Source organism: Hesperophylax consimilis, chromosome 17 (genome assembly GCF_061612785.1).
Source record: "Hesperophylax consimilis isolate HC1 chromosome 17, BYU_Hcon_1.0, whole genome shotgun sequence".
NCBI classification, from domain to species: domain Eukaryota; kingdom Metazoa; phylum Arthropoda; class Insecta; order Trichoptera; family Limnephilidae; genus Hesperophylax; species Hesperophylax consimilis.
In genome coordinates, this window is record NC_142852.1 from 2,234,413 (window position 1) to 2,244,062 (window position 9,650).

Genomic DNA, 9,650 nt, shown 5'->3' on the forward strand with positions numbered 1-9,650 from the left:
CGTATTAAATTAATATTATCTATGTCTGCATTCATTTAAAAAAATGTTGTTTCTCTTCTAGGAGCAGCAAAGCCAATTTATAATATAAATTCAGTTCAACAAAAAAGCAAAGCACAAGGGACAAAAAATTCAAAATCTTTCCCATGCACTGAATGTGACCGAAAACTTACTTCCAAGTCAAACTTAATAACGCACATGCGTACACATACTAAAGAAAAACCATTTTCATGTCCTTACTGTAATTATGCGTGTTCACAGAAGACAAGCTTAATAACACACATGCGTACTCATACTAAAGAAAAACCATTTTCATGTTCCTTCTGTGATTATTCATGTCCAGGGAAGTCAAACTTAATAACACACATTCGAACTCATACAAAAGAAAAACCATTTTCATGTTCTTATTGTAGCTATGTATGTTCACAGAAGTCAAGCTTAATAACACACAATATGTCTACTCATACTAAAGAAAAACCATTTTCATGTTCGTACTGCCCTTATGCTTTTTCACAGAAGTCAAACTTAATAAAACACATGCGTACTCATACAAAGAAAAAATCATTAGTGACTGACTGAAAGTAAATTTAAAGCCGATACTGAATTTTATCTTCTATTCTAGTGTCGACGCAAACTTAAATCAAAACTTGAACCTATAACACTCAATCATTATGTACTCATATTAAAGAAAAAACATTTTCATGTACTTACTGTTTTCTTATTATTATTTTACGTGTTTCCATTTAAGTTAAGTTTGTACAAGATTACGACTTAAATGGTAATTACAGTTATTTAAATATTGTAAAAATATATTATTAAAGAATGCGTAAAAAAATAACGGCACAGTTTTAAATAATAAAACTAAGTTTAACAATAATATTAATGACGAGTTTTGATTTCTTCGTATGCGGCCCTCCTTTTTAAAAGCCTGTGCACTCCTGCTGTACTGCGTTTCTTTGGCAACGGTTGTCGCGCTGCATTCGTTCGTCAAATTACGGAAACTGCCGAAATTGCTCCCCGCGCATCCCTCTGTGTTTAAGTGAAACGTGAATCTAACACAATCACCACGAACAAGATACATGGAGATGAATGATGGACTTGCCGAACGTCTCAGCGGTGCTGCAAAGGTGCCAAGGTCTGTTATCTATGTGAGGATACTGTGTCAACGCGGTGCACTCTCTCGCTGCAGCAGTTAGCTGGAAGCAGGAAGCTGCTGGTCCAGTTTCCTCACCACCTAGGATTCTTGCTGCAGAGTCTTCATCTTCGTGTCACCTGTTTCTGTAATTCATCATCTGTTCCTGTACTTCATTTTATTTAACTTAATTTCACTTTATTTTTGTATCCTGTTTTTTATTCCTGTTCTGAGGCGGCCTGTAGTTTTAAACTTTTTCATTTAGTTTCAAATTGTTCTTAGATCGTCTTCATAATGTTTGTAAGTTGAATATCACTTTGTTCTATCAGCCATGTTTTTACTTTTGTTTTAAGTATGATCATTTCCGTTATTTTTTTGTTAGATTTAGTAGAGTATTATATAATTTCATATCAAATAATTTAATATTTCTCTGTCCAAAAGATGTATTCAAACTGGGAGAAACCAGTATATTTTGGCTTGTTGCTCTGGTTGAGTATTTATGTTGGGCATAGGAGTTTTTAGATATCATTTTTTTTTTCATTTCAAACGAAATATTTTTTGAATAAAGTTCTTGTTCATTGTAGACTTTAAATATTTCTTCTATCGGAGTTCCAACTAGAACTTTTAGAATTATCTTTAGTACTGCTTTTGGGGCTATGTTGAGCCGCTCTTTGTGAGTGCTCAAGGCAGAACCCAACTAGTTATCATTTATTAGGTTTACACATCATTAACGAAGGAGATAAACAGTGTAGGGCCAAGGACAGTTCCTTGGGGAATTCCGAAAATGGTTTGGAGATTAGCAATTAATTTATTCACAGCGTTTCAGGATAATTCATCTATTAAAGGATGGCACAAAGCGTAGTACACTTTTTTTGTCATTTGTGTTGAGGATATTACGGATCATATGTACCTGGCGATTTTATTTGTAATTTCAATGTTTATCTTTACTACCAGTATTTATTCACTTGCTTACTGACAGGGAAAAATCAATTAGATTTGTTCCAAAAATCAAAGTAATGGTTTGAGTTGACCAGTCTGGGTACGTATTCTGGAAAAATATGAATTTATTTTATTTATTTATTATTGTACATTTATGTTATTGGACAAATAATGTGAACACGGGTATTGTATAGATTATGCACATTGATATGTAATAATACAAGTACAAACTACAAGTACAGGTCAAAGTACGTCGAGGATAAGCTGTAATGCAGGCCTGAATACATTATGTCCCAGTCCACAATACTTTCTAACTAGGCAGTGCCTTTTCTAAGAAACTAATCATGACATCAATTTCTTTGGTTATTTAAGTTGTTTCGTAAGTATTAATTATTTCGTATGTAATATTAATTGTACGTAATATCAAATTGTAAAGATTTATAAAAGTAGGTATATTACATAAATTTATTTGGATAAGTAATATTCTAAAGGCCAATTGAAGAAAAACCACGTAAAAAAATATTTTTTGAGTGAGAAGAATTAAAAACAAACATACAACTAAGTACTCGCATTAACTTATTATTTCCAAATCTGTCCTGCTGAAATCTGATAACTATTTTGCTATTTTTGGTAAGGATTACTATTCCCACAGTTTCAGTTGTGAAGGGGTTTTATTATATACTAGCTGTACCCCGCCACGCGTTGCTGTGGCTCAGGCTGTGTGTGCAGATAGAGAAACAATAGCGCGTTTTGGTTTTACGTTCAACAGAAGTCACTGTTTTTAAAAAAAAAGTTTTTTTATACGTTTTACTGGTAACATCTATATAATATAGGTATATATAAAAACGCATGCGTATTCGAATGCAAAGTTGTGACAAAATTTCAAAGCAATCGGTGAAGAACTGTCGGGGATTTAAGATTTTGAACAAACGAACATTTTTATTTATATATATAATTTATATAGATAATAGATCCATAATTATTTTATTATAATATATGTATCCATAATTAGTAGAGTGTTGACTAAGGAAGAGGGAAGAGCAGGTTATTATTTCCTAGTCTACGAGAGGGCAATTTTAGGGCAATATTCATTGAAAGGCAATCGTAGTAAAGTAGACAAATCAATAATACAATTAATTATTTTGATGAAACATATGAGATTAAATTAGTTCCTACGGTTCTTCCAAAGGAGAAAGAGAAAGTCTCTTCCTTATTCTAGCCTCCCAATAATTATTAGACAAATAATTCAAATGAATACTTACATCGTTTTTAACTGCAAAAGACATATTTTTCTATATTCCGTCTCGATTACCTAACCCAAGTTACAATAAGAAAATAGCAGAGAAAGCAGTCATTTTTTCTAAGATAATATTGAGATTAACAAAGGCTTTTTATTTATTTATCCCTTAGGCACAAATGTTGTTCATTACATATGTCGATAGAAAGGACTATGTTCTGCCAGATATTTAATGTAATTATATAACGATAATAAACAAACTTGGTTTAGCTGCTAGTTTGAACAGAGATTCAACGCCTTTGAAGTCAATTTTAAAGTTTCTCTTGAGATAAATGTGCATGTCCAGAGTCATGTGGCCTATGCTAGTCAGGTGACAGCATTCTGATTACTGGATCGAAGTTTGTGTCCAATTTTGAGTTCCATTATTATCCAAATTTTTCCAAATTGATGATATTTCTGAAATAGAGAGATTGAACTAATTTTAAGTACAGGTCGCTAACGTCAGGTTCTCTGCTATGAGGTGCAATTGGCGCTATGAGATAAGTAATTAAGCATACTATATTCACTAACTCTATTTTATGACTAGATTTTTCTGTTTCAAATTTTCATTTAGGAATCGCTAATATTGTCTTCTTTAATTAAATATTACGGTTTGAGGTTATAATCTTTAATTTATTAAAAAATAAATAAAACTATTAATATTGTTGAAATTTCTAGTAAACCCAGCTATTAATCCCAACATGATTAACAAATGAAAGATTTGATTGAAAAGTGATGCCCAAGTCTTAAAGTTGTAAGTCTCAAGAGCATTGTTATCAATATTGTCAGTAAAGATCATTGGATTTTTATTCGAGAAATCTGACAATTTAAAATTTTGATATATTTAAGTGAAGTCTGTTTAACAGTATCAAATCAACAATTTGTTGGGAGAATATTACAATGATAAATATTTGAAATAATTCTAAAAAGTTGGATGCATTAAAAGAAGTAAGATAAATCCATCATGAAATAATAAGATTTATAATATAATGTATAAACAAGATTGAACCAAGGTATGAACCCTGTGGTACTCCACTAGTTGAATTTTTTTTTTCTGACAGTAAACATTATGCTGTGTAGTAATCAACCTGTCTTTTTCTTTAACAGCATTTATTTTTGTTATAATTTTAAGAACACCTATTGTTTTAAAAATTTCATTTCATAATACAATTCCTCTTGTAATGCCATGCTATGCCAGAACATTTGTTTTGCCATGTGGTATCTTGAACAAGTCGTAGCAACGTTATGTTTGGTTATGTTAGGTTAGTTTGGGTCGAACTTACTTATGGCCACACGATCTTCTCAATCCAGTCTAGATATTGACTGACTCTAGTGTACACGGCGGGAATGGTGGAACCACATCCAATCCCAAAGGAGGTGATTCCAACCTGGTGATGGATACAGTCCTTCAGCCTATTGGTTGGCAGGTTAATAGTGAGAGGTCCACCACTCTCTCCCTGAAAGATAAACAAATTACTTTACGGTAAAACGCTACTATATTAAGGACCTCTTGCACCACAAATACTGAACTCACACCGGCCACAGTAGGTACACCTCTAATGCCATTAGACGAAAAAATCACACTTTGATTAAATATAACACCAATAAATTTGTGTGTTTTCATTTATAAAGTATTCAAAAAGTTAAATCCTTTTCTATCGTAAAAAAACAAAAATAAAAATAAAATTGTAAAAAAAATTTCAATTTTTAAAAATATTAAAAATTAATAAAATTTCAATTTTTATAAAAATATTTTTTTTTGCAATTTTCAAATAGGTAGATAGGTCCCTTAAATAGTCCACAAAATAAATAGTAAGTATGTAAAAATGAAAACAAAATTAGACTAACGCTGCACGTGTCTTTCCCGCCATCAGAATTGCCGGCGCAGAGCTGCTGCGGGATGACACCCTGCTTCATGGTCCTCGTCACTCCGAAGCTCTGACGGCACTGCTGGTTGCTGAAGAAAGACAACTCCACCTCCTGCAAGGTGACCGAGCCACTGCCAGCTGAAATAAGGAAAATCGTTTTCTCCTTTCTACCGACAGTGGCGAAAGCAGCGCTACTGCACTATTTTTATATATTTTTAAATTTTGGGATGCTGAGCGGGAGGAGAGGAAGTTCTGGGAAATAAAACAGTTGGACGTTTTGAAAAGGGGAGCCAAAATATGACTCGCGCCAGTTGCCATTTGGTTCAGGGCCGGATCTGATGTGGACACCCACACTTACATCCTTACCTTCTTTTCCCCAAGCCATCTCCTTTATCCTCACTACGTACACCTATTGGGGTTGCCATAAACCTGGCTACAGACGGTTGGGAGCAGTTGGTACTATTGTGCTTTATTCACATTAAAAAACGTAAACTTAAGGAGTTTTAAATTAAAGAATTTTAGTAAAGTCTATTATTAATACGTGAAGGTTAACTATTCAAAAAACGTGTGTAAATTGTTGTAAAGATTTTAATAAATGTTTCTTTAGTGCACTTCTGTTTAGAGTTGTAAAACATTAACAATATATAATATACCTAGGCTAGTTCTACCCCATCCAATGGCCTTAGCAATTGTCTGCTCCATTGTCTCGTTTTGCCACAAACAGACGGGCCGAACGAAATCTGTCAACCTGTTGAAAAACATACCAAATCAATGTGTGTTGAAAATACTAATCACCAAGGAAGATTGGTGAAAGAAGTTGCATGTTCCATTAAATCAGATGAAAGATAATGAAAAATGCTGACAAAAATCAATATTTATAATGCAATATCAAAATATATAAATAAATTAAAGTCAGTTGTTTCACAGAATTTGAAGATTTCATCAAATTTCAAAGTAAAAATGAAAGTTCTGTGAAAATTCCATCCAAATTCTTATTTTGCCCTAGCCCGGCTGTTTTATACTACATTGATAATAACAACTAGAATTAATGGGACATTCACAGAGCTTGAATATTACATTTGTCATTTAATATATATTGTTAAAATTCTGCGAAACAATCCGTTCGGTCCTAAGAAAGAATAACGTAAATTTAATAATATGAACTACTAACGGTAACATAAGTTATAATCAACGAATATTTAAAAATTGATAATAAACTTCCTTTCGACATAATAAAAACATTAAGCGTCCCAATGAAAATTGGTATGGATTTAATTATTTAAAATCTAATGGAAAATTTCAACAATTCTTCAAATTATAAGTAAATTGTCATGTTCTGTGAAAGATATTTTCAAGTTCTGTTATTATTTCAGTTATGTCAAGCAGCTAGTCTATAATGATATAATAACAGAACTGGAATGGGACTTTCATAGAACCTTAAAATGAACGTTGAAATTTGAAGAATAGTTCAATTTGTCCGAAACAACCCGTATGAAAATGGTAATGAACCCTTACTTGGCTGGTGTGGCTAATCTCAGCAGTGCTATGTCGTGATACTTGCTAGGCGACTTGTACTCAGGGTGAACAATAATGGACTGGATCTGGATATCCTGTAGTTCCGTGTCGTCCTTGGTAAAGTCCAACTCACCGAGGCGGACTATTTCTGGTCTACCGCTGGAAAATATTATAGCAAACAAACTTCTGCAAAGTTATTTTACAATTTATTTAAGAAATAATAAATACTTAAAAAAATGAAACGATCTCGCCTCTTTATGGTGAGAAGAGGCTACTTTAATTTCTATTGTTTTATATCTTGTAAATCCTGTATTTATCTATGTAAAAAAATATTTTTTTTTCAAATATTAAATTTAAAAAAAAAATTTAAAAAAATGAAATAAAAAATATTAAGCCTACTGTGTGGAAAACCAATATAACTGATCACTACGCGTGTCTTATATTACATGATACAAATAGAAAACTAAACACAAAACCCAAATTAAATCTTCCATATTTCCAAATAGACTACAAATTATTAGAAAAATCATTAAAAACTGAAAAATGGGAAGAAATTTAAAAAAATAAATGTCCAACCAAAGTGCCTTACTGTTTGAAAACACTTTAAATAAACACGTTTTAAAAGCAATAAAAATAAGACAGATCGTCCGCAACTCAAAAACAAGGAAAATTAAACCTTGGATTACTCTAGGATTAATAAAAGCCATAAGGCAAAAAAATAAAGTTTATAAAATAACACAAAGGCCACTAGTTAACAGTAAAATTGTATTATACTATAAAAAAGTATAAAAAGTTATTAACTACACTAATAAGAAAAACGAAAAACGACTATTACTCAAAAATTATGACAGAAGCTAAAGACAATAATAAAAAATATGGTCAACAATAAATGAAATAATAAATAAAAAGAAAAAATATAAGCACATACCAGAAATCTCAGATGGGGAAATAATATATAACGTACAAAATGACACAAAAAAATGTTGTAATATTTTAAATAACTATTTTAATAACGTGGGAAAAAATCTAGCAAAATCCATAAATAAGACTAATATATCTAATCCACAACAAATAACACAATGTCAAATTAATAAATTTCACCTAGTCACAGAAATCGATATTGACAGAACTATTTCGGAACTAAAAGGAGATTCTGCCCCCGGCTTTGATAACATAGATACTAAAACAATAAAATCGATGAAAGAATACTTAACTCTTCCCATAACAAATATAATAAACCCAAGTCATACGACCACAAAATTAACGCCTGATTTCACTTCTATCGAATATATCAAAAATACATGAAAAAATTGTAAAAAAACAAATTTGGACATTCTTAGAAGAAAATAAAATAATTAATTAAAACCAATTCGGATTAAAAAAATACAAGTACTCACGACGCGATAGCAAAAATAACCAACTATTTTTATACGGCCCTAGATTCCGATAAAAAATGTCTCGGCATATTTATAGACCTTAAAAAAGCTTTCGACAGCATATCACATAAAAAAATAATAAGTAAATTAAAATCAGTAGGGATTAGTGGAAAAGTCTGAGCATGGATAACTAGTTATTTACATAAAAGACCTCAATAAGTAAAATTACTCAATCAAGTCAGCAATTCAAAATATAGCGACTTTTCAATACCCCAAGGCACGGTTTTGGGACCATTGTTATTTATTATATATGTCAATGATATATTCAATATTTCCAAATATGGAGACATTGTCTCTTACGCTGACGATACAGTCCTACTACTAAAAGCAAACACCTGGTCTGAATTAAATAACATGGCAAATACAGATATCAATGAACTAAAATTATGGTTTGATGAAAAACTGTTGAATTTAAATGCTAAAAAAACTTATTATTTACCATTTTTTCATTGAAAAACAAGAAACACCTAAAGAAATAAACATCATTATCCACTCTGTGAAAAATACAGGAAACCACAAATGCAATATGTTATGTACAAACATAGAAAGCAAGACCGATATTACGTACCTTGGCATAACAATAGACCAGCGTTTAAAATGGTCCCCACATATAAATATTCTGAACGACAGAATAAGGAAACTAACTTATATATTTAGATGTTTAAGAGATATTTTATACGAAAAATTACTTAGAACCACATACTACGCTTTCTGTCGATCAATTATACAATACGGCATTATAGGCTGGGGCGGTACATATAAAAATCAAACACAAACAATGTACATATCACAAAAACTAATAATAAAAACCATATTAAAAAAACCCTATTCATATTCGTCTGAACTTTTATTCAAACAATTTAAGGTCAAAAATTAAGTGCATTATACTTCTACCGTGCAACATTACAAATTTATTAAAACAATTTTTTGATGTGTGATTGTTATAGTGTTAGTAGCCTATTCCAAGTACTCAGATAGAGGTGTATATATTGTTTATATGCGTGAGGATGCGTCATATGGGTGTATGTATACATTTGCTGTTATATGTATATAGGTATGTCTGCTGCTATATACACATGTGTGCTTGCATGCACACATATTAAAAATTATATATATAATTATGTACATTTTTACAATCTAATGCTAATTTACTTCTTTCTCCTTTCTAATTTCTATCTTCTACTTTTTATTACAATTTTTCCAAAATTTTAGCTTCATCTATAGTTACTAATTTCATATGTTTACACTAGATTTCATATTTCATACAAATTAATTACACACAATTGGTCACCATGAAACAGGCAGCCGCCTAGTATGGTGATTCATTATATCTACTATATGTAAATTTCATAATAATGTAACATGTATTAAATAAATAATATAAAAAAAAAATAAAAATATCTAAAATAAAATTGCAACCTTTAAAAATAACAGAAATCTTAGACAAACGTCAATACTTCCTACATCTAAATGTAAAAAAACAATAG

General features: G+C 31.0%; 1 protein-coding gene across 1 annotated transcript; it reads right to left on the reverse strand.

Moving 5' to 3' along the window:
- Positions 1-3,483: 3,483 nt before the first annotated feature.
- On the reverse strand, positions 3,484-8,739 carry LOC149415754 (serine protease snk-like). The gene is made up of 6 exons (XM_089641625.1): positions 8,732-8,739; positions 6,728-6,913; positions 5,866-5,960; positions 5,193-5,350; positions 4,628-4,801; positions 3,484-3,761 (listed from the first exon to the last, which is right to left on the reverse strand). The coding sequence occupies exons 1-5, from the start codon at positions 8,737-8,739 to the stop codon at positions 4,628-4,630; spliced, it is 621 nt and encodes a 206-aa protein (XP_089497751.1). The 3' UTR covers positions 3,484-3,761.
- Between the last annotated feature and the right edge of the window lie 911 nt (positions 8,740-9,650).

Coding starts and splice junctions, on each gene's coding strand:
- LOC149415754 (XM_089641625.1), bottom strand. Junction 5,961..6,727: donor AGATTAGCCACACCAGCCAA/GTAAGGGTTCAT, acceptor GTTTTTCAACAG/GTTGACAGATTTCGTTCGGC. Junction 5,351..5,865: donor ATGGGGTAGAACTAGCCTAG/GTATATTATATA, acceptor TCCTTATTTCAG/CTGGCAGTGGCTCGGTCACC.